General features: G+C 62.7%; 4 protein-coding genes across 8 annotated transcripts; 2 read left to right on the forward strand and 2 right to left on the reverse strand.

Annotated features, from left to right (window-relative positions):
• Positions 1-40: 40 nt before the first annotated feature.
• ZDHHC16 (zDHHC palmitoyltransferase 16) lies at positions 41-6150 on the reverse strand. 5 transcript variants are annotated; one of them, XM_074875081.1, is made up of 11 exons: positions 6064-6150; positions 3558-3810; positions 3147-3341; positions 2813-2901; positions 2592-2620; positions 2253-2386; positions 1974-2021; positions 1287-1372; positions 875-998; positions 731-801; positions 41-391 (listed from the first exon to the last, which is right to left on the reverse strand). In XM_074875081.1, exons 2-11 carry the CDS (start codon positions 3792-3794, stop codon positions 277-279), a joined length of 1128 nt encoding a protein of 375 aa, XP_074731182.1. In that variant the 5' UTR covers positions 3795-3810; positions 6064-6150; the 3' UTR covers positions 41-276. The 5 variants fall into 5 exon arrangements, with proteins under 5 accessions (XP_074731182.1, XP_074731183.1, XP_074731181.1 ...); XM_074875080.1 differs by having other exon boundaries at positions 104-391; positions 1885-2021; XM_074875082.1 differs by lacking the exon at positions 1974-2021.
• Positions 6151-6204: 54 nt separating this feature from the next.
• Positions 6205-8847, forward strand: EXOSC1 (exosome component 1). The gene is made up of 8 exons (XM_074875088.1): positions 6205-6324; positions 6699-6814; positions 6995-7069; positions 7709-7797; positions 8036-8069; positions 8198-8248; positions 8354-8438; positions 8573-8847. The coding sequence occupies exons 1-8, from the start codon at positions 6294-6296 to the stop codon at positions 8677-8679; spliced, it is 588 nt and encodes a 195-aa protein (XP_074731189.1). The 5' UTR covers positions 6205-6293; the 3' UTR covers positions 8680-8847.
• Positions 8848-9419: 572 nt separating this feature from the next.
• PGAM1 (phosphoglycerate mutase 1) lies at positions 9420-12124 on the reverse strand. Its single transcript, XM_074875090.1, has 4 exons — positions 11841-12124; positions 11209-11483; positions 10523-10703; positions 9420-10436 (listed from the first exon to the last, which is right to left on the reverse strand). The coding sequence occupies exons 1-4, from the start codon at positions 11977-11979 to the stop codon at positions 10267-10269; spliced, it is 765 nt and encodes a 254-aa protein (XP_074731191.1). The 5' UTR covers positions 11980-12124; the 3' UTR covers positions 9420-10266.
• Positions 12125-12510: 386 nt separating this feature from the next.
• RRP12 (ribosomal RNA processing 12 homolog) lies at positions 12511-23796 on the forward strand. The gene is made up of 34 exons (XM_074875089.1): positions 12511-12691; positions 13718-13953; positions 14048-14131; positions 14348-14424; positions 14610-14715; positions 14855-14971; positions 15086-15224; positions 15511-15638; positions 15930-16028; positions 16105-16196; positions 16274-16385; positions 16540-16637; positions 16797-16911; positions 17180-17322; positions 17515-17636; positions 17791-17855; positions 17966-18128; positions 18230-18384; positions 18752-18819; positions 19002-19095; positions 19301-19459; positions 19585-19665; positions 19748-19853; positions 19977-20084; positions 20203-20360; positions 20700-20791; positions 20904-21062; positions 21219-21391; positions 21530-21646; positions 21978-22027; positions 22315-22393; positions 22633-22700; positions 23088-23170; positions 23377-23796. Exons 1-34 carry the CDS (start codon positions 12553-12555, stop codon positions 23477-23479), a joined length of 3888 nt encoding a protein of 1295 aa, XP_074731190.1. The 5' UTR covers positions 12511-12552; the 3' UTR covers positions 23480-23796.
• Positions 23797-24827: the final 1031 nt, after the last annotated feature.

A 24827-nucleotide genomic window follows, 5' to 3' on the forward strand; every position in this document is an offset into this window, starting at 1 on the left:
GGCCACGTGCTGGCCCGTACCTGTGCTAGCCAGGGCAGCAGCTCGGCCGCCTTTCCCCGGGGCTGCCTGCAGCCACCAAGGAGCCAAGAGAGCAGGCGTCCAGGCACCGACACCCTCCAAAGAGATTCCCGTGGTTGTGGCTCCGGTCGGCGATGCGTGCCAGCACCCGCCTTCTGCCAGACACTTGGGCCAAAGGGAGCCGCGGTGGCGGAGCGGGTCCCCTGTGCGCTCCCCTGCCTGCGGGGAGGGACGTCTCTGCAGCGCCCGGGGGGGGCCTCAGATGGCCAGTAGCGGTGAGCGCTGCTCGGTCACGCAGGGAGGCAGGTCCCAGCTCAGGCCTGTCCCGTGGGGCAGGTGAGGAGAGGGCAGCAGGACGCGGGTGAGCCAGTGCCTGTGGGGAGAGGAGTGAGGCCACAGCAAACAGCTGAAGTGCCAGCACTTCTCGGCTCTGCAGAGCCACACCAGGGCTGTGAGCACGTGTCCCTGAGCTGCTGACAGCTGAGCTCCTTGGCCAGGACTCTCTGCAAAGGGCTCACCCCAGGGCAGGGCTGAGGAGCCACAAGGCAGCTGATGCCTGGGTCCTCCGTGCCTTGCAAAGCCCAGAGTGGCGCAGAGCAGGGGCTGCTGGCTGTCCTCTGCCCCAGCTACCCAAGGACAGCCCCAAGGTCCAGCACCCCCACGTGCTGCTGAGCCACCACCTTCCCGGGCAGGGGCTTCCCCAGAACTTTACCTTGGCATGTCCACGCCCAGAAACACCTTCCAGTTATCCCAGCTGCCGTAACTGTAGGGGTTCCTGAAGACCTGTGTGCCGGGGAAGCGCAGGTCACGTCTGGCTCTGCCCCGCCAGCCCCCCAGCTCTGCGGGCTGCGCTCACCTTGCCTTTCTTCTGCAGCCTCTGCCTCTCCTTCTTGTTGATGTGCCGCTCGATGCTGGTTTCCCCACGAGTGATGAGGGCAGCATGCCACAGCGTGAGGGCACCCAAAGCCAGCGCCACAGAGCTGGGGACAGCAAGGGACAGCAGGTTGCGCACTGGCCGTCCTTCCCTGGTGCCGCAGATGCGGGGGGCTGACCCACAGCTGTGTAGGTGGGTCAGCTTGTCTACTCTGCCATGACAGAGAGCCAGAATCTCTCCTCCTCTGTGACCCAAGAGCTGGCAGGGCAGGGACGTCTGTGCTAGAGCAAGTCAGTCCAGCCCCGGGAAGGCAGAGGGTGAGCAATGTCACAGGGCAGGGGGCTGCGCACTGCTTCCCCCAGCACCCTTACGCCCAGTCCCTGGGCCCCCTCACCTGCACAGGACCCAGAGGTAGACCACGCTCTTGTGGAAAGCTCGCTGGCGGAAGGAGAAGGTGGGTGGCGGGGTCTGGTAGTATGTCTGAAAAAGGACCAGAGAGAGGCAGGGATTACCCCAACTGCTTTACAGCTTGAAGCCAGACAGGGGGAACTGCTGCACCCCTCAGAGATGCAGAGCTCAGACAGCTGGAAAGGACTGCAGCTGGAGCCAACACAACAGCCAGCGTGATGGGGAGGCAGCCTGAGACAGCCACGAGACAGACAGACACCCAAGAGCTGGCAGACGGGTGAGAAGCAGTGGGCTGGAGGTCAGGGGGCAGGGAGCAGCCACAGGACCACTCAGGACACTGCACCACACCGCAGCTGACGCTCAGGGCGGGATGTGTGCGCACTGCCGCAGCTTCCCCAGGAGAGCAGGGCCTGAGCAGCACATGCCAAGCTGCTGCCACCAGCCAAAGCCCCTGGCAGCGGGGTGCGCGGGGAAGCAGACCCCAAGCTGCTGGAGGCACTGCCCGTAAGCAGAGCTGCCCGGCCAGCCCCAGCTCTCTGACACGCGAGACGAGTAGGGGGGCTGGTTTTGACTGTGGGGTGCACCTTGAGAGCAGGGCCCCAAGTGGGACCCAGCCTGCAGGGCAGCTCTGCTCCACACTGCCCGGAGCAGCTGGGGGACAGGGATGTCCCACCTGGTTGGCAGCCACCTGCAGTCTCTCCTTCTCAAGCAGTTTCATTCTCTAGGGGGATGGAAAACAGGGCACCAGTTACGTGTCTCAGAGGAGGGGGCCCTTCCCTCCCACCCCACCCTCCACAGGACCAGTGCAGCTGGGGCCTCGCAGGAGAAGGGAAAGGGGAAGCAAAGTCACTACAAGGCCAGGCCTGGCCTAGCCTTGTTCTGCAAGCTCAGCCTGGGGAGCCCAGGCAGCCTCGGTGCACAGCAGGGCGAGGGCTGGGGCCTGCCTGCTCACCTCGATGGCTGCGTAGGCGTCCCGGAACATCTCCCAGCCACTGATGCTGCAGTAGATGCAGCCCATGGTCATGAACAGGCAGAAGGAGAAGAAGTAGCGGTGGTTGTAGTGTCCCACGCAGTTGTTTAGCCAGGCTGCCTCTGGGGTTAAAGTTATGTAACTGTGACAGACCATGGGTCCAAACCCACCCCAGGGACCAGGGCAGTTCTTCGGGGCCCAGCCCCCAGCACCCTTCCCCATGCTGGCTGACTGGGGAGAGGAGTGGGGCAGGGAGAGAAGGGGGAAGCAGGGCCGACTCCCCCCAGGAGAGTGCGGCGGGTTAGTACTGCAGAAGGATACGGCAGTGGTGATCCATCTTCAGCACGCACCTGGGAGGAAGGAGAGCAGCGTCAGTGTCAGCGTAAGCACCCTGTATGGGAGGGGGCAGGCAGCCCCCCCAGTCCCGTGGGCTGGGCAAGAGACGAGGCAAGAAGCTGGCAGAGCAGAGGGGCAGAGGGCAAAGGGAAGGGGTCCCGGAGGCTGCCCCAAGCGCTGCAGTGGACAGAGGGAGGGAGCCCTACCTGTTGCAGATGCTGCAGTGGTGGGTGCGAGCCGGCTTGGGGGCAATGCATTTCCTGCAGACGGAGACGCCGGTGAGATCGTCCTTGGTCTGCGCACAGGTCAGAAGAGATTTGTGCACCCAAGCCCTGCACCCATCCTCTGCTCCCCACACTCCTCACCTCCCCCGTAATCCCCCACACCTTCCCACCCCACACTGCCCAGTCTAGCTGCCTCGATCTGGAGGAGGCCTCCTGCAATGAAGCCACCAGGCTGGTTTAGCTCTTCCCAGTGATCGGCTGAAGGTGGTTCCCAGTGCCCAGCTGGGAGAGGCTACACTGCTGGTTGGTGCCTCACCTGTGGTGGGTGCCCGGGCGAGGTGGTGATGGCCATGTAGTAGTGGAAGACGATCATGATGAGGTTCCAGTGTCCGTAGGCGAGGTGCCAGCAGATCCAGGCAGGCGTGTAGGTCTGCAGGATGAGGGGCAGCAGGCAGATGTACACGATGGCCACGATGGAGCTCGTCAGCCCAATCACCAGGGCCACAAACACCTATGGGAAAGGGACCTGGGTCACCAGTGGGCAGCGCCTGCTCCTCACTGCCTGGGGAGAGACACAGGCAGGATCCAGCCCCAGGAAACCAACCTGAACCACACACTGAGGTCCCCACTCCCTTCCAGCCTAGAGCACAGGCAGTCCTGAGACTCAGTTGACCCAGCAGCCCACTCGCCCCAGAGCCGGGTGCCCCTTCCCAGTGAGGGTACTCACCACGCCGAACCACCGGGTGACGTGGTCCACCAGCCAGTAGACGGGCTCGAAGAGGGAGTCGAGCACCACGTCGCCGTTGGTGAAGGAGTTGTAGAACAGGGAGCGGAGGCAGAGGTGCCCGTAGTGCCACAGCTGCTCCGCCTGCCGCACCAGCTTAAATCGCCGCCGCCGGCCCAGCCGCAGGCACTTGAGGAGCAGGCGCATCACCGCCGCAAACATCCGCTGCCGGCTCCTCATCCCTGCCACACCACGCCTGGGGGAGAGGACCTCAGTGTGGGCAGGCCACCCCGCTGCCTGGTTGTCCCTCAGGAAGGCTCTTCCCTCCCGAACGTGCTGATGCCAGTCACCCAGCTCCCTGCGCTGACTCTGCCGGACGCCTGCCTTCACAGCAGGGCAGGGGCCTCTCCTTTGCCCTGCACAATGATGCAGAGCAGGGGGAGCTGAGCCCAGACTCCTGGAGACTCCAGGGCCACTGGCGCTGGGACAGCTCTCTGCGTGGAGCAGGGGGCACAGGCCCCTCGGCGTCTGGGCTCAGATGCTCTCTGGCCCCATCTCGTCTTTCCCAGCGGGGAGGGGGCCGGGGGAGCGACATGGAGAGTCTGACTCAGAGGAAACCAGAGAAGGCATGAGCATCCAGGATGCTGGGCCAGTTCCAGGGATGATCCCAGACCCAGACCTTCCCAACAAGTTCGGGAATGGGGGAACCCACACAAGACCTATGCTCCTATGAGGAGCTGGGCCAGGATTATCCTTCCTCCCCTAGTCCCTCTCCTCACCTGCAAAAAGCAGGGCCTGGATGCTACTTCCCTTCACCTCAACCTGTGGACCAAGCTGCAGAGACCACCTTGCACCCTTCCCAATATCACAGCCCCACTCTGAGAGTCCCAACACTTCCTCCTTCCCCTCACCTGCATCCACCTTGGACAACGCGAAGGAGCAGCCCAGGGGCAGCCCCAGGCTGAGGCGATGCTGCGCAGCACTCCCCTGTCTGCCGAGCCCCTCGTCCCACCGAGAGCTGTGCTGGGAGCAAGGAGGAACCCGAGCCGGCCCAACAGCCAGGAAAACGATCTGCAGGGCTGGGGCCCGAAGGCCTCCATGCAGGCAGCGCCCATCAATATTAAGCAGCGAGGCTGCCCCGGGGTTCTGCCATGGCACGTTCTGAGCCTGGGCCGAGTGCTCACCTTGGTGCGGTGCCAGGCAGTGATGCCCCACCCCACAGTCCCTTCAGTGGGGACCAGCTCCCTGTGCTGGCGTACCCATGGTGCAGCCCCCGGGCAGCAGCAGGGAGGGTAAGGGCAGGAGCTGCAGCATCCAGATGGGCTGTCCAAAGGAGCCAGGGGCTCCCCTCTGCCCTTCCAGATGAGCGTGGGGCTCACCTCAAGGCTGGAAGCAGCTGGATATGAGGATACCAGCCCCACCAGCCCACCGCCACAGGCATGGTTCCTGCCCAGGTTTTCTGTACTCTGCTAAGAGAGAGGTGGGATATGCAAACCCCAGTTTTCCCTTGACTCTGACAAGAACTTTCTTCTGAAACACATCAGGTGCAAGGTGGAGTGACAATTTGCTGTTGCGCAGCCTTCAGGTGGCACACATCTCCCTGCTGTCAGTGTGGTTGGAGACAAAATGCTGCATCCAGGTCATGGGGTCAGCTGTCCCCTCCAAACACACAGCACCTCCCTGCCCCTCAGAGAGGTCTCCTGGTCTACAACAGCCAGCAGCTGCTCAGCAGGGAGCCCAGAGGGGAAGCAGCCAGCCTGCCCCTGGGCAGGACCCAGCTCTGTCCCCAGGCACCTGCCTGCAGACAGCAGCACAGCCACAGCGATGAGGCTCCAGCAGAGCCGTGCACCCTCCTTGGCCCAGTCAGGCACTAGGACTCCAGCCCTCACCCTGCCCACGGCCCTCCCCACAACCCAGAGGGGGCACTGAGCCCACGGGGATGGGACAGCAACCACCATCACAGCCAAAACCACAGGCAACATCACAGCCCAGGGGTGGGGAACCTTAGATTTGGCCCTGCTCCTGCCAGGTCCAGCCACACAGACCCTGCCCTATGGCACCCTCCAGTGGCACCCAAAGCCCAGCTCCCTCAGTTCAGTAGCACCTAGCCCCACAGCACCAAGACACTCTGCGACACCCAGCCCCATCATGCAAAGGCTGCCCATACCAACAGCAAAAAGCCCTCAGCCCCGCTGCATCCCACCCCATAACACCCGGTATCCCCAGCCTCACAGCACTGCCGGCCCCTCCAGGCCCACAGCATCCCCCTCCCTTGCCTTCCAACCCCATAGCGCCCACAGCACACATCCCCACTGCCTCCCAGGCCCACAGTATCCCCCCATTGCCTCCCTACTCCATAGCACCCCCAGGCCCACGGTATCCCCCCACTGCCTCCCAGCCCATTCAGGCCCGCAGCACCCACACCCCTCCCCATCGCCTCCCAGCTTCCTGGAGGTCCATCCCAGACCCACGACATCCCGCAGCAACAGCCCCGTCCGACGCCACCAACCTGCCGCCCGCGCCCCGCCGCCCACCGCCTCCATGCCCGGCGACCCGCCGCCCTCACGGCCCCGCCAGCAGCTCCCGCCGCCCCGCGCACTGCGCCTGCGCGCCGGACGCGCAGAGCATGCCGGGAAAGCGCCCTCCGCCGGCGCCGGCCTACATCTCCCAGCAGGCAGCGCGGCCGCGGCCCGCTCCCGCCCGGGGAGAGCCAATCACCGCCCCGCAGCCGCGGCCAACATGGCGCCTCCCGCACGGTACTGCGTCCCCGGTGAGTGCAGGCCCGGGCGGCTTGGGGAGGGCCGGTGAGGTGCCCGGGGTAGGGGAGGGGGTTCCTGGGGCTGGAGGTTGCTTAAGGGTAGCCCGGAGTTGCAGGGTACCCGGGGTAGGGGGAGGATGGAGGAGGGCGGCCGGGAGCTGAGGGGCCGCGGGAGGGGGCTGTGTGGAGGGGGGCAGGTTTCCTTTCCTGTGTGTGCAGGAAAGGACTGGCCCGGGGTGGCGAGCGGGGCTGGAGGGGCTGCCCCGCCGCACAGGGTCGGCCAGGAGCGGGCACTGTGCCCGGGTTGCAGGCCAGGGCGGTGCGGAGCTTGGGACCCCCAGGAGCGGGACCATGGCGGCGTCAGCCCCTGAGCCCCTGTCCCCTAGGCGAGCGGCTGTGCAGTGTGGACGAGGCCACGGCTGGCGGCGGGACCTACACCCGGCACGGCTTCATCTTCTCCTCGCTGGCTGGCTGCCTGGAGAAGAGGAGCGAGGACAGCGGGGTGAGCATGGCTGCGGCGCGCACTGCCCATCCCTACAGCCGGGTGTGGAGGCTGCGCAGACCCTTCCCAACTGGGGAATTGGGCTCTGACGGGGTTCAGCCAGTGCCTGCGAGCCTGGTCCTGCGTGATCCTACGCACGGGCCGTGTCCCAAACTAATCCTCACATCTGTTGCCCTGCAGCTGCCTGTTGTGTCAGTGGTGAGAGATGCTGAGAGCCAGCTCCTGCCCGATGTGGGGGCTGTGGTGACGTGCAAGGTAGGGCACTGGAGTGCACTGCGATGACAAACGGCATGGACTTTGCTCTCTGCCTCATGCTGAGCTTTGTTCCTGCACGTGCGTGGGGTGGGATGAAAGCCCCTGGGCTCGTTAGTACCCTCTGTACAACTCCCAGCCGGGCAGAGGCAGCCCAGTGGCTCCCTTGGGTCCCTCACTCACAAAGAAGCCAGATGTCAGCACGGGGGACACCTGCCTTTCGACTTTGCCTGCCCCAATGCTGGGGTGGGCTGAGGGGAGGTTTTTCCTTGCTCTCCCTTTCAGAACTCTTGCTGGGGCAGGGTGTGTGGAGGGCAGAGCCTGGGGCAGGTTGGAGAAAGCATGGCACAGACCAGGGATTAGTTTAGACCCTGACAGTGGGAGAGGGACTGGGATTACAGCAGGTCTCAGTCTTATTCGTGTGTCTTGAGTTGCACAAGTATCATCTTCCTCGCCTGGCTCGCTGCCGGGTGTCCCACCTCTGGCACCACTACTTTGGTCACAAGGAGGAAGCCCAGTGAGACACGAGCCCCCTGCTGTCCTGCCTGCACCCTGCCCTTTCCCTGTCTGGAGCAGGGTGCGCTGGGGTGACAGCAGGCCTGCACTGGCAGCTGGCACTGATTTGCCTTTTCCTCTGGGCAGGTTTGCAGCATTAACTCTCGCTTTGCCAAGGTGCACATCCTGTACGTCGGCTCCACACCACTGAAATCCACCTTCAGGGGGACCATACGGTAGGGAGAGGGCTGCATTCCCCACAAGATGGGGTGCCCGAGAGCCCCATCCTCGAGGGGGGAGGAAGGCTTTTCTGGGCAGTGCAGCTGGCTGCCCTGGCAGGAGCTCTGCCCCGAGCACCGGGCAGGTGTCCAGCAAGTCCTGGCGAGCACCCAGGGAGGCCGGGGCAGCTCCGGCCACAGGCTGGAGAGTCGCCTTCGTTTGCTGGCACTCGGATCCCTCCGTCTCCTTTTTCAGGAGAGAAGATATTCGAGCCACAGAGAAAGATAAGGTCAGTGAGGCGCTGCTGGTGACTGCCTCCGCAGCCGCCCCTGCTTTCTGCTGGTGGGGGGGCACTTGTCCTGTCTCTGACGAGCACCCCGACATGCTGTGTGGTTTTGCCTGCTCTCTCCCATGCAGGTAGAAGTGTACAAGAGTTTCCGCCCTGGTGACATAGTCCTGGCCAAAGTTGTATCCTTTCCCCTCGCGCCTGCGCCTGCTAGGAGGGCCTGCCAGGGACAGCAGGTTTGCTCGAGTCCCCTGGGGGAGGCCTTTCCCTTAACCCCGTCTAACCAGATCTCCCTGGGGGATGCACAGTCCAACTACCTGCTGAGCACGGCAGAGAACGAGCTGGGTGTGGTGGTGGCACGCAGCGAGGCAGGTAGGGACGGGGGCCCAGGCTCGGACGGTTCTGCCTCATCCCCACCTGAGGGGCAGCTGCTGCGGCCTCCTCCCTTCCCACATGGAGGGACGCAGTTTCGGGAAGGGGAACCCCTGACGCCTGGTGTCCCTTAGGGGTGCACATGGTGCCCATCAGCTGGTGTGAGATGCAGTGCCCGCGGACGCACACCAAGGACTTCCGTAAGGTGGCCCGTGTGCAGCCCCAGTTCCTGCAGACCTAGTGGCCCCCCGGGGGGCTGCTGGGACCCTGTCGGACTGGGGCCTGTGGGGCCAGAGCAGCCCTGGGGCAGCTGCAGCCTCCTCCATGCATGCAAGAAGCTGGAACAGCCAGACAGGCCCTCGCTTGCAGGATGGATTTTCTATTTCTGGATAATAAATATTTTTGGAGAGCTCTGTGCTTGGTTGTTACGGCCCGGAGGGGTGGCCGGGGCTGCCTGCGGCGCACGGCTCTGGCTCCCGTAGCGGAGCTGTCGAGGGGACGGGGACGGCTCTCCCAGGGCTGTGGCAGGGCGGAAGCACGTGTTCCCAGCCCGCTGCTGGGGAAGGGGAACAACCGTGCGGCTTTGCGGAACGGCAGAGCTCCGCTGGGCAGCGCTGGCTCCAGGCGCTCGCCTCGCCAGGTTGGTTTCCTGAGTGAGGAGAAGAGCTTTTCTGATAACCGCTACAGGCTGCGGCCCGGCCGTGCTCCGCCCCGGGGCGCATCTCCTGCGGCCACACGTGCCCCGCCTGCCTCGGGACAGGGGCGTGCCGCACCCCGAGCCTTGAAACCACGGAGCGGCAGGGCGTCCCCCTCTCCAGCGGGGATTGCGGAGCTGTGCTTTGCTCCCCTGAGCCCCACGTGCCTTCTGCACCCCCCCATCCAGACCCAGCCCCGCACACACGTGACAGGAGCCCAAGGGAGGTGCTGGGTGAGGGAGGGAGCCGCCGGGAGCATGTGGCCCAGGAAAGCACGGACACCTCGTTATTGCGCATGACTCCTTTATTGAACTGGAACAAGACAGCTGCTATTGTCGAACAGTTAACACTGACCCCGCGCAAGCCCAGGTTCGCGGCACTGGCAGAGGGGGAGGCCACAGCGACAGGGCCACGGACACACACGTGGGATGGGGCACAACGGCGCCCATTGCGCCCAAAGAACGAGGATGGGCTTTGGCTGGGGGAAGTATGTGGCAGACACGAACCTCCAGGCGACCCACTCCCTCCCTCACCCTTGTCCCAAGGCAGTAAGTTAAAGCAGGGGCTGGCAGAGCTCGGTCCAGAGTCATGAGTACCACCCTTGGGTGCTGTACCCCACACACCACACTACAACCCTTGCAGCGTCTGTGCCTCCTGGTCGTTGTGCCACAGGCCCACGAGGGGATTGGGGTACCCATCTTGGTCGCCACCTGTGCTGTGCTCGCCCCACTGCTCCCAGGATGACTAAATCAAGCAACAAAACTACAATAACGGGGTGACGAGAGCTGCCGGGAAAGCAAAGCGGAAGAGGAGCCTGGCATGGTGAGGGATCGCTCGGCGCGTCCCCCTGCGGACAGGGCCCGAGGGCTGGGATCTCGGTGCGGAGAGCTGTGCGGTCGCTGCCCGGCAGAGCCAGGGCTCCCTGTCACACCAGGCCTCTGCACGCGCAGCCCCTCGCCCCCAGGCCCCCCGGCTGTCTGCAGGGGGGAGCCTGGTTCCGAGGGAACGGGCCAAATCCTGGGGAGCTGCTCCAGTTCTGCAGCTCCAAGTTCCTACGGCTGTGGGGGGTGTGCACAGAGGGGTGGGGGGATGGCAGGGGACTCATCTACTACGTGCTAGCCTGCTGTCCACCCTCACTTCTTGACCTTGCCCTGAGCAGCGACAGCTTCCATGGCCTTGCGCACCGTCTCCTCATCCCCCAGGAACTGCATGGGCTTGACGGGTTTCAGGTTCTTGTCCAGCTCGTAGACAATAGGGATGCCGGTGGGCAGGTTCAGCTCCATGATGGCCTCTTCTGACATGCCTGCGAACACAGAGGTGCCATCAGCCACAGCCCCGCTTGCACAGTGCCAGCAAGACCCCTGCGATACCCCCGCAGGGGTGACGTACCTTCCAGGTGCTTGACAATCCCACGCAGGCTGTTGCCGTGGGCAGCAATAAGGACTCGCTTTCCCTCTTTGATCTGCGGGACAATTTCCTCATTCCAGAAAGGCAGAGCCCGGGCGATGGTGTCCTTCAAGCTCTCACATGTCGGCAGCTGGTCCTCCGTCAGGTCAGCGTAGCGACGGTCCTGGGGGAACAGCCACACTCACACAGCAGCCCAACACAGCGTGGGAAGGCAGTGGCAGGTCCTTCATCTCCCCACCCCAATTCCCTGCCTGGGGACGTGCTACACGTAGGCAAAGCTGGGCTTGGAAGCAAAGAAGCGCCTTTGAGGTTTGAACCTGTGCTCAGCTACAGTTGGGGCTCTGAAACCCTCCTAAGGAAAACCACACATCGCTTGCTCTGGGCAAAGAGACCAGAGCAAACATCCATGCACAGGTCACAGGACTAATGATTAACAGGTATCATCCCCTCTGCTTTGAATCTGTCCATGCAATGCCCAGGGGTTCAACCTCCCTGGGGAAGGAGCAGGCCAAACTCAGCCCAGTGCTGACCAGCACCATGCACGATGGTTGTGGCTGCCGCAATGGAGGCAAAAGGGATCTTGCAGAGGAAGCCAAACCACACTGCAGGGACATAGGGTGGCTTTTAGGAGCCTCCCAGCAAGGCAGATGAAGCGCAATGGGTCTTACCTTGCTGATGGTGCTGTAGAAGGGGTGATCAGACTGCATGGGAGGCGGAGGGATGTCGTATGAGCGCCTCCAGATCTTCACCTGCGCCTCGCCGTGCTTCGCTGCCGTCTCAGCCTTGTTCAAACCGGTGAGAGCCCCGTAGTGCCTCTCGTTCAGGCGCCAGGTTCGGATAACGGGTAACCACATCTGATCGATGGCGTCCAGTACGGTCCAGAGGGTACGGATGGCCCGTTTCTGTACTGAGGTGAAGCAGATGTCGAACTCGTAGCCGGCATCTGGAAAAGACCAGGGAAAAGGGGGGGGGGGGGGGCACCGGGGAGGTGAGTGCTAGGCCTTATGCAACCGCTGAGCGCCAAGGGCGGCAGCCTCACCACGCCAGTACCGGTCGCGTCCCCGCAGCCACCGGCCCGTCCCTTAGGTAGTTTTTAGGGCGGGCCGGCAGCGGCGGGGACACGATCGGTACCGGCTAAGTGCCCCCCAGTACCTGAGCCTCTCCTCTCTGTACTGAAGGCCCCCCCGCCATCGGAGGACCCCAAAACCACCTCCGGTAGGCCCAAGGCGGCCGCACCTCGTCCTCACGGCTTACCCAGCTTCTCCCCCCCCCCCCCGCCGCCTTTACCGGTCACCGGTACCTCGGAGGGCCTCGCCGCCGCGCCGCGCCTCTTGCTGACCAGCGGGGCTGAGATCAGCATCGTACCAACCGCTGAAGCGGTTCTCCAGGTTCCAGGCGCTCTCGCCGTGGCGGACGAGGACGAGGCGGTAGGCGGCCATGGCGGAGGAGCGGAGCTGAAGGGACGACGGTGCGCGCGCGCTCTCTCCTCACGCTGCCACTACTGCTGCCGCGCGCGACTGACGCTACCGGCGCCGCCCCGCCCCTCCCCGCGCGGCAAGGGCGGGGGGGCGCCCGGCGCGCATGCGCAAAGCGGCGGGCGGGCGGAGGCGCACGTAGCGCATGGCGCGGCCGCGAAGGGCGGTGCGACCTTCAGGGCGTGACGCCATCGCGCCGTGACGCGGCCGCAGTAACCCGTCGGGGCTGCTCATCCGTACCGGGCGCCGGCCCGGCTCACGGGCTCTGTGTGAACGGTTCCATACGGGTGCGGCACCGGTGGTGCCTTCTCCCCCTGCAGGGCGGCGTCTGACAGACGCCCTTGCTGACAGCTGCCCCTCGGGTCTCCCATCCAAGCCCCAACCGGGCGCGACCCCGCTCAGCTCCCCCGGCCCCGCTCCCTGCCCGCCCCGCCGGGACACGGCCAGCCCTGAGGGCAGCGGTGCCCCCACTCAAGATGGCGCCGGGCGCAGGAAGCGGAAGGGGCGTGGCGCGGTGCACGTGGAGCCGGTTCCAGCATGGCGCGGAGCGGGCGGCTCCGCTCGGGCGCCGCCGCCAAGCTGAAGCGGTGGCGGAAGGGCCACAGCAGTGACTGCAACCCCGAGACCCGCCAGCACCGCCTGGCCGCCCGCAGCCGCTTCTGCAGCAGGCCCGCGGGTGAGGGCAGGGAGGTGGGCAGGGGGGCAGGGGCCCTCCGGTACGGGCAGGGGCTCTCCGGTGCAGGCTCTTCCCGGCGGGGGCTGCAGGGGGGCGGGGGCTGCGGGGCGAGCCTTTGGGTTCCCGGCTCCCGAGAGGTGGGGTCGGGACAGGAGGGCCAGGAGCCACTGACCCCCGAGCTGCAGCCCCGGGAGGCGGAGGCAGCAAACCGGGGAGGAGAACGGAGCCAGCGGCGTAACGAGTGTGTTCTCCTAACCTTCACCGTGACGGCGGACCTGGGAAGTGAAACGGGGCACGGCCTGCAGCAATGCCTGTCGCTCTGTCAGGGCCTGGTGCGAGGCCCTGCCTGCAGCCGCCAGGATAGGTGCCGTCCGAGCAGCATGACCTCCCGGCAGGCTCATGGCAGGAGCCATTCGGCTCCCAAAAGCCCATGGGCACACCTGTAAGTGCTGCTGCAGTGTCTGACGCAGAGAGGAACACGACAGAGTCCTGTCCAGAAGGCCTTGTGATGGCAAACCGACCTCAGAGCATCGTGATCTGCGAGGTCACAGCCTAGGCTGCTGTTGGCCAAGGACATCTTTCTCCTGCAGATAAAGAAACGTGTCTTGCAGCACACACTGTGCTCTTGCAGCTGGTTTCAAGCTGGTCTGGGACTCAGAGGGACATGAAGTGTGTGCCTTGGCTCTCTGGTTGCCCGGGCTCCAGGTGGAAGAAGATAAATGGTTCAGAGTACAAGTACTTCAGTGTTAAAGCCGTGGTATGCCAGGACATGTTTGTGAGGATGTGATGCTCTCCTCCATCAGAGGAGATGGCTGAGTTGTGGCCTGGTTTGTTTTCACAGGAATGAGGAGCTCTCTCCAGTTATTGCTGTGCTTTTTTCCCATCGGGAGGAAGCAACATCTGTGTCCCACATGCTGGAGATGAGCTCCAGCCAAGCCGGTCTGGCTGGGAGGGGAGGTGGGTTTCAGGGTGAATGGCGTAGCAACACAACTTCGTGGTTCTGAGCATCTCTCTTCATCTTGGCAGAGAAAAGTAACTTGACAGTGGATGCAGTGAAGCTGCACAATGAGCTGCAGTCTGGGTCTCTACATTTGGAGCAGACGAGTGACAGTGCTCAGCTCCGTATGGAGGAGGACGATGCTGCGGAGGCTGCCACGGAGAGATCCTCTGGCACCTTCCTGAGTGGGCTGAGCGACTGCACCAACGTCACCTTCAGCAAGGTGCAGCGCTTCTGGGAATCCAACTCTGCTGCTCACAAAGAGGTATGGGCAGAGGCAGGGCTGGGGGGGTCTGACAGGAATGGCCCCCCTAGACGTGAGGCGGAGGCCACTGACCTGTTCCGCCTGCTGCTCGTAGATCTGTGCCGTGCTGGCAGCAGTGACGGAGGTGATCCGCTCACAGGGGGGCAAGGAGAGCGAGACAGAGTACTTTGCAGTGCTGGTGAGTGATGGTTGTGGGGAGCTGCTGTTGGCAGCATGGGTGGGCACCCATGGGTGGGTTGGTGGAGGAAGGTGCTGTGCTCGTAGCTGAGGCCCTGGTGTCCTTCTTCAGCAGAGATGCTGTTGGGCTGTTCCTGGTTTCTCTGCCCCTCTCCCCAAGGGTTGGGGAAGGGCTGGCCTGGTGTGAGCCACTCGCTCACCCTTCCTCTGTTCCCAGATGACCACGCTGGAGGCGGTGGAGTCCCCTGAGTCACTGGCTGCTGTCGCCTACCTGCTTAACCTTGTCCTGAAGCGGTGAGTGGCTGGCAGAGGAATGGGGAGAGCCACCCGGCCCCATCATGGAAGAGAAGATGGCGCTGTCCCCCCTCCCCAGGCTGGGGAAAGGACCCAGCTGGGGCAGGCTGGGGACGTAGTTTCCTGTGTGACTGTCACCAGCTGCCTGCTCCTCGCCCCACTGACACGCCCCCTTCTCTCATCAGGGTCCCAAGCCCTGTGCTTATAAAAAAGTTCTCAGATGCCTCAAAAGCCTTCATGAGTATTGTGTCCTCGCAGGCCTGCAGCAGCTCCACCTCTGCCCTGCGATGGGTGAGTAGCCAAGAGACAACCAGCCTTGCCAGCTCTGGCCAGGGGTCTGCTGAGAGCTGGGGTCAAGGCTGCTGCTGTAGGGTGGTACTGGGGGGTCTCTGTGGGGTGACGCTAACACCCTGCTGCTCCCTTGTCGTAGGTCCTCTCTTGCCTGGCCACGCTGCTGCGAAAGCAGGATTTGGCAGCCTGGAGCTATCCCGTCACCCTCCAGGTCTATCATGGCTTGCTGAGCTTCTGTGTTCATACCAAGCCCAAGGTGAGCTCCTGGTGCCCCTCGTGAGGGATGACACTGCCTTTGGGGCTCGTTTCTGGGACTGGCTGTGCCCCTGGGGTCCACGACTTCTACTTACCTGGGCTCTTCTTCCCTCAGGTGCGGAAAGCAGCACAGTACGGCGTGTGCTCTGTCCTGAGGGGCAGTGAGTTCATGTTTGGAGATGCAGCCCCTGAGCATCACCCTGCAGCACCCTCCACCGCCAAGTTCTGTGTGCAGGAGATCGAAAAAGCTGGAGGTGTGGTGTGCTGGAGCAGGGGCTCTCGAACTGATTGCAGGGGGCCCTATGGCTGTGGAAGAATGAATACTTGAAGGGAATTGGGGAGGGTATGAGATGCCTCTGGGACACCTAAGGTGTTTTGGAGGGTCTTTAGCCATCTGTCTGTTGCTCTGCTCTTTGCAGAAGTTGGGGGGGTGTTCACGCTGGCTCCATGGGTCAGCCCTGGTGCTGTCACAGGGGCTTTGCTGTGGGCAGGGCTTTGCCACGGGGTGCCACAGGCTCAGATGTTCCTCTCCTCCTGCAGGCACCAAGGAGGCGACCACCACCCTGCATGTCCTTGCCCTGCTGCGGGACCTGCTGCCCTGCTTCCCTGCGGCCGTGGTGAAGACCTGCTGCGAGACCTTGCTCCGAGTCATGACCCTCAGCCATGTGGTGAGTGTCCCCACACCAGGGATGGTGAGGGCAGCCCCTTTCTCCCTCAGCTGCACCCTGGAAGGGCTTGAACTCCCTTGGCTGCTGGCTGGGAGCCTGTAAATGCAGGATGCAAATGTGGAGGAGCCCGGGGCAGCTGGTACTTGCTGGCCTGCCTGCTGTGGAAGAGGGAGGCTGAAGACAGGCCACAGTTGCAGCAGTGCTGGGCTTCCCGGGGCAGAGCCTGCTTTGGGATAGGGGGACTGCGGGTGCAAAGCAGAGCCACTCCTCCTGACACTATGTCCTTTGCAGCTGGTGACAGCGTGTGCCATGCAAGCCTTCCACAGCCTCTTCAGCGCCCAGGCCAGCGTGGCCTGTCTGCCAGCTGAGCTCAACGCCCAGATCATCACCGTGAGTGTGGGGTGCCAGTGCGGGGAGGGACAGGGCTGACAGTGCCACGGCACCCACCCACCGTCTGCTTCCCCAGGCCCTCTATGACTACGTGCCCAGCACGAGTGACCTGCAGCCGCTCATGACCTGGCTGTCCACCATGGAGCGAGCGCACATCAACCTGGGCAGGTACAGGCAGGGGCCATGGCTGGGCAGGGGGAGAAGTGGGTGCTTGGTCTCTCACCCGCCTGGTCTCTCTCCTCCAGGCTTCAGAAGGACCTGTGCTGGGCTCACCTGCCCCGGCTCTTCTCTGCCACCATGAACTGCTTCCTCTCCCCGCACTCCCAGGTGGTGGTGGCGGCGGCGCAGACCCTGGAGGTACCACACACGGGCGCTTGGCTGCCCTGGGCCTTGTGGGGGGCTCTGCCCAGGGGTTTAGGGCTTGCTGGGGAGTGGTGTGCCCTTCTGTGCCTGCTAGGCTGGGGGATCCATGGTCCACTGCTGTCCCATTTCTCCCTGTTTGCTCTTGCAGACCCTCCTGAACGAGTGCATTGCTCCCCACATGGAGGACCTAGGCACCGTCTCTGCATCTGCCCCAGCCCCTGCTGCCTACCTGTGCAAAATGTTCAGGTCAGGAGTGGTAATGTGGGAGAGGCTGTCCCAGTGGGTGCGGCACCACTCGGAGCAGCCTCTGCCCAGTCCCCAGTGTGGTCTGGCAGGCCTGGTGGGCACCCTGATCACTGCTGGGTTAGTCCCCACCAGCATGACTGTCTCTTCTGTCCTTCCCAGGTCAGTGGAGGAAGGCCTGACATACCGTTTCCACGCAGCATGGGATGAGGTGCTGCGGGTGCTGGAGATCTTCTTTGAGACATGTGGAAAGCAGTGCCACCCCATCATGAGGAAGGTGAGCCAGGCTGGGAGGGCACAGACTCATCCATGGAGGTGGGTGGGGTGGCTGCACTGCTGGCTGGGCTGCGTTGTCCTCTCCAGCTGTGGAGCAGGGCCGTCCCGGTGCCCGCTGTCCTGCCCATATGTGGGCAGGGTGTGCGCAGCTCTGGGGCTCGGCACAGAGACATGCAGGGCAGCTGGCATCCGTGGGCAGGCGTAGTGAGTGACACATGCCAGACCTACCTCTGTGGCTCCTCTGTGACCATCCTGCCCTGTCCTCGCAGTGTCTCCAGTCCCTGTGTGACCTGCGTCTCTCCCCACACTTCCCCTACACCGCTGAAGTGGACCAGGCGGTGGGGGCTGCCGTGAGCACCATGGGCCCTGAGGTGCTCCTGGAAGCTGTGCCCCTGGAGATCGACGGCAAGGAGTGAGTACAGCCACGGGTCGCAATTCTGCAGCTGTTTGTTACATTCCTGTTCAGTCCCCATGCGGTGCTGGAGGTGTTTGGCTCTGCTGAGCCCACGTGTGCCCAGCTTTGGGGCTGGGTGGAGGTGCCCTGTGCCCAGCGGCTGCTGCCAGCAGTGCCCCACACTCCACTGACCCTTGCCTTTCCTCCCAGGGAGACGCTGGATTTCCCCCGCAGCTGGCTCCTGCCGGTGCTGCGGGACTATGTGCAGGGCGCACGGCTTGGCTTCTTCACCAGCTACTTCTTGCCCTTGGCGGCCACCCTGAAAAGCAGAGGTGAGGAGGGTGGCACAGTGGGGGGCCCAGCGGGTGTGGTCCTGCACTCCCTGGAGCCCGAGGGTGCTCTGTGGGACCTCCCTTCCCTCCCCTGGGGTGGAGCGGGGCTTTGCCACCTCTGCTGCTCTGCTCATCCCTCCCTTCTCTTCTGCAGCTCTGGAGTTTACCCAGGCTGGGAAGAGCGTGGAGGCCAAGATCTACGACACGCTGCAGTGGCAGGTAACGAGGAGTGCCCAGGAGCCCTGCCGTGGCATACCTGCGGTGCCAGGCCTGGGAGTGGTGATTTGGGCGAAGGGTGCTGTCCTCCCACCTCTTCCTTTGCCTTCCAGGTCTGGACCCTGCTGCCCGGCTTCTGCACCCACCCCACAGACGTGCTGGGAGCCTTCAAGGGGCTGGCCCGCACCCTGGGCATGGCCATCAGCGAGCGCCCAGACCTCCGCCCCACCGTGTGCCAGGCCTTGCGCACCCTCATCCACAAAGGCTGCGAGACAGGTTGGGGCGGGGGGACAGACCCTCGTGGTGGGTCCTTGTCCCCTGTGGTGACCTGGAGAGGGGAGGTGCTGATCTGTACCCCACTGTCGTCCTCTCCCTAGATGCCGAGCGGGCAGAAGTGGGTCGCTTTGCCAAAAATTTCCTGCCTATCCTGTTCAACGTGTACAGCCAGCCCGAGGAGGATGGGGGCAACAGTGCTCAGCGCCGCTCTGTGCTGGACACTGTCCGTGCTTACCTGACCATCACCGACCCCCAGGTGAGGAGGGCCTGGAGCAGTGGGACAGGCTGTGCTGCCTTGGGCCAGCATCACCCGTCTGGTGGGGCTGTGGTGGGTGCCTGACTGGAGAGGACAGGAAGAAAGAAGCTGAGCAGAGGGTAGCCCTTTCTGCCCTTGTGGATAGGGAGCCTTCCTAGCTGGTGGTCTGGGATTTCCCAATCTTGTAGGCACACCTGGCGCATCATGCATGAGCCCTTTGTGAATTTGTCTAGCTCTTTTTGGACCTGCTGATGCTTCTGGTCTCCACAAAGTCCCATGGCAAGGCATTTGCCAGGTGGATTGCAAACTCTTGTAAAAGCACTCCCTTTGGTCAGTTCTGATCCCACTCTGTGTGACCACTCTGCAGATGGTGTGCGGGTTCCTGCAGAAAGCCAGCATGAAGCTGACCAGTCCTGAGAGCTCCGAGTTTGCCAGGTAATACCCAGGGACTGGTGCTGCTGTTTTCCTCCTGGTAGGCAGTGCTAGGGCACTTGTATTGTCCCATGTGGGCTGTGCTACTCTCGTGCATCTGATGAGACTCGCAGCTGAGTCCCAGCTTGGGCGGGCAGTGGTAGTGATGCTGCAGCTGCCCACCTGCGTTTCTTTCTCTGCTGCAGACTCTCCATCCTGGACCTGGTGGTGGCAATGGCACCTTATGCTGATGAGCAGTCCCTGGGCTCCCTGTACCGCACCATCCAGCCTTCCCTCCAGGTCAGTCAGCCCCCAGTCCTGACAGGCGCAGGGGGTGCAGTGGGGCACCTTCTGCTTGCTGCCAGCTTGGACCGCACTCTGGGGGGCTGAGCAGCTGCTATAGGGGGCAGATCCCTGTTGGGTGGCATGGGATGCTGCAGAGTCCCTTCAGACACCGTGGGAAGGGGCTTCCTTGACAGCAGTGGCATGTTCACTGTCCCCGCAGAGCAAGGAGCGCAGCATGCAGAAGAAGGCGTACCGCGTGCTGGAGGAGGTGTGTGCTGCCCCCCATGCCCCCTGCCAGGCCTTCATCCGCTCCCACCTGCAGGATCTGCAGTCAGTGCTGCTGGACTCGCTGAAGAGCGCAGCGTCCCCGGCAAAGAGGGTGAGAGCAAGGGCTGCGGTGGCTGAGCTCAGCCGCTGCTGGGAGGGGAGGGGATGGGGTGGGTGGCAGAGGCAGCCAGGTGTGTGTCCCTGGGTGTACCAGTGCTGGGCTGTTTCTTTCCCCAGCCCCGGCTGAAGTGCCTGTTACACATCGTGAAGCAGCTCTCCGCAGAGCACGAGCCCTTTGTCACCGCCCTGGTCCCAGAGGTGAGCATGGGCCCTGGAGGGACCCGGCTGGTTCTGACTGCAGAGGTGGTAGCAGGGCTGTGACTTGTCCGTGTGCCTCCAGGTCATCCTGTGCACCAAGGAGGTGTCAGTGGGGGCCCGCAAGAACGCCTTCATGCTGCTCGTGGAGATGGGGCATGCCTTCATCCGCTTTGGGCCCGCCCCCCAAGGTGAGCTCCATGGCCGCTCTGGCCCTGGGGGGATCAGACCCATGCCCAGGCCCCTGCTGAAATGGGCCAGGGATGCTGCTGGGCACAGGGTGAGCGGGGCCCTGAGTCGTCCCCCTCTTGCAGAGGCCCTGCAGCGGTTCCTGCTTCTGGTCTACGCGGGGCTCACGGGCTCGGTCACCATGATCAGCTGCACGGTGCTGGCGCTGACCCGCCTGTTCTTCGAGTTCAAAGGTGAGCGGGGAGCAGGAGGGCTGGGGGGACGGGGGCAGGACGGGGGGATGAGGCAGCACCCTCGGGTGAAGGGTGCCAGGAGGAGGCCGGCCACGGCTGAGCCCTGCTGTGATTGCAGATCACCTGGAGCTGAGCGTGGTGGAGCAGCTCCTGCAGAACATCTGCCTGCTGCTGGCTTCCCGCACGCGGGATGTGGTGAAGGCGGCCCTGGGCTTCCTCAAGGTCACGCTACTGCTGGTGGACACCAAGCTGCTGGCTAAGCACATCCAGACAATGGTGAGATCCCACACAGGGTGCCCTGAGGAGGGTGGCGAGGCAGAGTTGGGGCTACCTTGGGCAGGCAGGGGCAGCTCTAGCTGCACCCAGCTTCTGCCTGGGAGCCAGGGGCACGACCTTGATCTCGGTGGCTGAGAAGGCGGTGAGGAGTTCCCTCTCCTGAATGCTGGCATAGCCCTGCCAGGGAGCCTGCATGAACCAGTCCTGCCAAGCAGAGAGGCCTGGGGTGGGTGTGGGGAGACGGCAGCAGGGTGAGCAAGGTGGCCATGCAAGGGAAGGGTGGGAGGCTGGGTGCCCAGGACAGGGGTGCTTTGGTCTTGAGGGTCTCTGTCCTGGCAGCTGGAGGCCGTGGGGAACCTTTCGGACGACATGAGACGGCACTTCCGTATGAAGCTGCGAAACCTCTTCATCAAGTTCATCCGCAAGTTCGGGTGAGCCGGGGGCTCCTGGGTCGCGCTGGAGCTGTGCTGGGGCAGTGAGGGAGCTCACTGGGAAGCGGTGTGGAAGGGGGTGGGCACTGACCACTCTCTGCGTGCTCCTCAGCTTCGAGCTGGTGAAGGGGCTGCTGCCAGCTGAGTACCACAAGGTGTTGGTGAACATCCGCAAGGCAGAAGCCCGGAGCCGCAAGCAGCGTGCCCTGAGGCAGGCAGCTGCGGATACTGATGAAGAGGAGGCACCCCCAGCACAGCCCAGAGGAGACAGGTGAAGATGGGCCAGGGGGGTGAAGAAGGAGCAGCTCTGTCAGATCTGCTCAGCTGGTGCTTCTAGAGATGCCGGGACCATCTCCAGGGCTGCTGTGTGCTGTGAGGCACCCCAGGACTTGTTCTCTTTCCTTCATCTTCTCTGCTTTTTGCACAGCATGGAGGAGATCCTGGCTGACTCAGAGGATGAGGAGGAGGAAGAGGAGGAACGGCAGCGGAGCAAGGAGTGGAGGAAGCAAGCACGGCAGAAGGGCCAGGCCTGGCTGAAAGAAGGGGAAGAGGATGAACCCCTCAACTTCCTGGATCCCAACGTGTCCCAGCGGGTGCTGGGTGAGGAGTGGAGCTTCAGATATGGCTGGGGTGGGATGGATGGGGCGGGAGCTGATGTGATGCACAGGGATCCTGGGGGTATGACTGCCCCTGGGAGTGGGTCCTTCCCCAGGCCCTGACCCATCTTTCTGTGAGCAGCCACCAAGCCAGGCCCCAAGCGGTCCAGAGGAGTGAGCCATGACTTCCAGGTGTCTGAGGACGGGCGCCTGATCATCCATGAAGAGGAGGAGGAAATGGACGATGATGAAGCCAAAGGTATTGCCTGGACTGGCGGGGAGGCCACGCTACACTTGCTCTGGTACTCCGAATGGTTTTCTTCCTGCCACCCACATGTGGGAGCTTGGGGAGGGTTGTGGGTGGAAGCAGCAGGTGTTGGTGTGGCCTTGTGTCACACCTAGTGGCTCTCTTCTGGGCCACTGCCACCCAGGGGAGGCAGCCCCTTCCATCACCAGGAGGATGCTGGAGGGGACACAGCCACCAGTGCTGGTTTGGGGCGCCCTGCTCCTGCAGCCCACTCCAGGGGCTGTCAGTACTGGGGCTCTCCTGGACCTGCAGCCTGCACTGACCCCCTTGTCCTATACCCTAGGAACAGACGAGGAGATGGCAGATGTGCTACAGGATGTGGGTCTCCGCAGTGTGAGTACGGGGCTCGTGGTCCTGAGGAGATGCTGGGGGAACTCGGCTGTGCCAAACTCCTGCCTCTGCCATGGTGGCTGCAGCTCTACCTGAGAGGCCAGCGGGGACACTGGGCAAGTGCCAGCTGCTTGGAGGGGTGTGGGAGGCTGGCTGGGGTCAGGGATGTGCACAGGCAGTCTGGAAGGTCTCTGGGCTCCCATGGGAGGAAGCAGGAGGTCAGGGGTCCGTGGGAGGGCAGAACTGTAAGGACAAGCCAGCTGCAGGGTCACCACTGCCTTCCTCTGCAGAAGAAAAGCCAGAAGCAACGTTTCAGAAAAGAGCCAGACGATGAGGAATCTGAGGCTGAGACCTACCCTCAGTACAGAGGTAAGTCTTCCGATGGTGCCCATTCTGGGGCTCCCCAGGGGGCCAGAACCATGTACCCATCTTGCTGGGCTGCTCCAGGGCAGCTGGAGCCGAGATCTTTTCTTGTGGGAAATGGTCACCCTCCTCTGCTGTCCTCACACCCAAGAGCTGGAGGCAAAAACAGGAACAGTTTCCCCACCCTGGAACTGGTAAGGGGGAGCCCTGGGACCCACTTCCAACACACATTTCCTGTTTTCCAGCCGGAGGCTCTGGGATCCACCGGCAGCTGGACAAGGAGCCAGCCTTTGGTGCGGAGTACAGATCCAAGGTGAGGGATCCAGGGGGTCACAGGGTTTGGGTGGGAGGATGCCTGGGGCCCTGCTGGAGCGGGAAGCACCATTGATGTCTGATCCGGTAGCAGCAAGGCTGAAGGGGATCTCTGCTCCAAGAGGAGCTGCCACTCAGTACCTGTGAACATTTTCAGCCCATCTTAGAGTCCAGGTCCTGCCCGTGCCATGGCCAGTTCCTGCTTACTGCTCAGAGCAGGTGTCTGTAGCAATATCTGGGTGGGAAATCAGCTCCCAGGGCCATGTGCTCAGCTGGCACCCTGCTGCTGCATAGTCTTTGGGATGACCGGGTGGCAGGGTTGCACCAAAACGGGACACGTGCATCTCCTCTGGTGCTGCATATTCTCCCATGTCACTGTCTCCCACAGAAGGGTAAAGGCGACGTGAAGAAGAAGGGCCAGCTCGACCCCTACGCCTACATCCCCCTGAACAGAGCTAGACTCAACAGAAGGTGAGGCTAGCCAGGAAGGGCAGAGAATGAGAAATGAGGCCAAAACTCGGGTTTGAACCTGCTTTTTGTCATTATGGGGTTTTTTGCGGGTGTGGGAGCTCCTTGCCAGACTCTGCACTGCTCCTTGCCGAGTTTGGAGCATCCCTGTGCATTAGGTGTGCCCAGTGCCTGCACTGACCCGGCCTCCTGCTCCTTCCTCCCCTCAGGAAGCGGGCGAAAATGCAGGGCCAGTTCAAGGGCCTGATGAAGGGAGCCCAGCGTGGGGCCAAGGCCGGCCGCAGGAACCGTCTGAAGGCGCAGCGCCCTTGAGGAGCCTCAAGTTCTTGGTCTGCATCTGCCCAAGGATGGACAACACCCTGTGGCCTCTGGTCACCAAGGGATGGGGGCTTCATGAGTGGAGCAGCGGGGATTCCTCTGCAGAAGGTGGCCTGTGTCTGTTTGAGACCTGACAGGGTGGCTTCCTATGGAGTTATGGACTCATGGCCCAAGCCCTGCCCTCCTGTGCCTGAAGGAAATTGTTGGGTTGCCTGGTGCAGGGACGTTGGAGGGGGTGTGTGCGTGTGTGCGAGAGCAAGTAATGTGTAATGAATTCTCTATATTGATAAAAACCCACTCTTCCTACCCAACCCAGATTCCTCTTCTCCTTCCCCTAAGAGCTGTGCACACTGCACCTCTCGTGCTCTGCCTGCTGCCCTGGTGCAGCGGGTCCTTCTGCCATTGCAGCACTGCACCCCATGGGGCTCATGCCTGCATCAGCCTGGGACCTGGAGCTGGAGCCCTCTCCCCAGCGTGAGGCTTGCCTGGGGGCTGCCAGGAGCAACGCTGCGGCACAGAGCAACTGTGTGGCAGTGCCCGTGTCCTGTGCCCTCATGGCACGCGTGCAGTAGGGCTGAGTCGTGGAGTTTGCTAAAGAAAGAAGCCAGAGATGGTGAAGTCCTTTGCTTACAACCAGCTTTCTTATACAAGCTCCCTCTTGGTAGAATCTTCTAAACTGTGGGCTAGAGGATCTGTGCCATGGGGGAACTGTCTGCCATTGGGCTACCACTAGTTTCTGTCCTACCTCAGCTTCTCCCATATCAGCCATGCCTGGTTGCAGGGCAGGAACAGTTCGTTGGAAAACTGCTGCTGCAAACCCCCATGCCTTGCCCTTTTCCTTACACATGAGTGTTGAGAGAAGCCCTTTGTTCTGACCACCTTCTGCCAACTAGACCTGACCAGTGCAAATAATCCTGGTCCTTTTTAGTTGCCCAGCCATCCCAGGTTGGCCTGAGCATCTGTTTTTGCCCAGTTTCTGCCCTGAGCCCAAAAGATGGTGTTTGGCCAAGGCATGCTGAAGAGAATGGAGCTGAGGGTAGTGGGTGCTCACACTGCAAAGAACATGTATTTGTGAACGCAGCTGGCTTTCCCTTCCTCTTCTGTATTAAAAAGCCTTTAGTCCTTTGTCATTTCCTGCTGTGGTAGCTTACATGCTGGAATTGCAATGCTTCTCAAGTCTTCTCATAAGCTAAAAGGATTGTGCTTGTTCAGCCTCTTACTGCAGGCTTCTTTCTGGAGGCTGCAAATCCAGTTTTGTGGTTCTCTTATGTGCTTTTTGTTTTCTTTCCAAGATCCTTTCAAAAGCCTGGGGGTGGAGGAGGAGCTCTTGTACTGGTATTGG

Source organism: Strix uralensis, chromosome 7, assembly GCF_047716275.1.
Source record: "Strix uralensis isolate ZFMK-TIS-50842 chromosome 7, bStrUra1, whole genome shotgun sequence".
In the NCBI taxonomy this organism is placed as follows: domain Eukaryota; kingdom Metazoa; phylum Chordata; class Aves; order Strigiformes; family Strigidae; genus Strix; species Strix uralensis.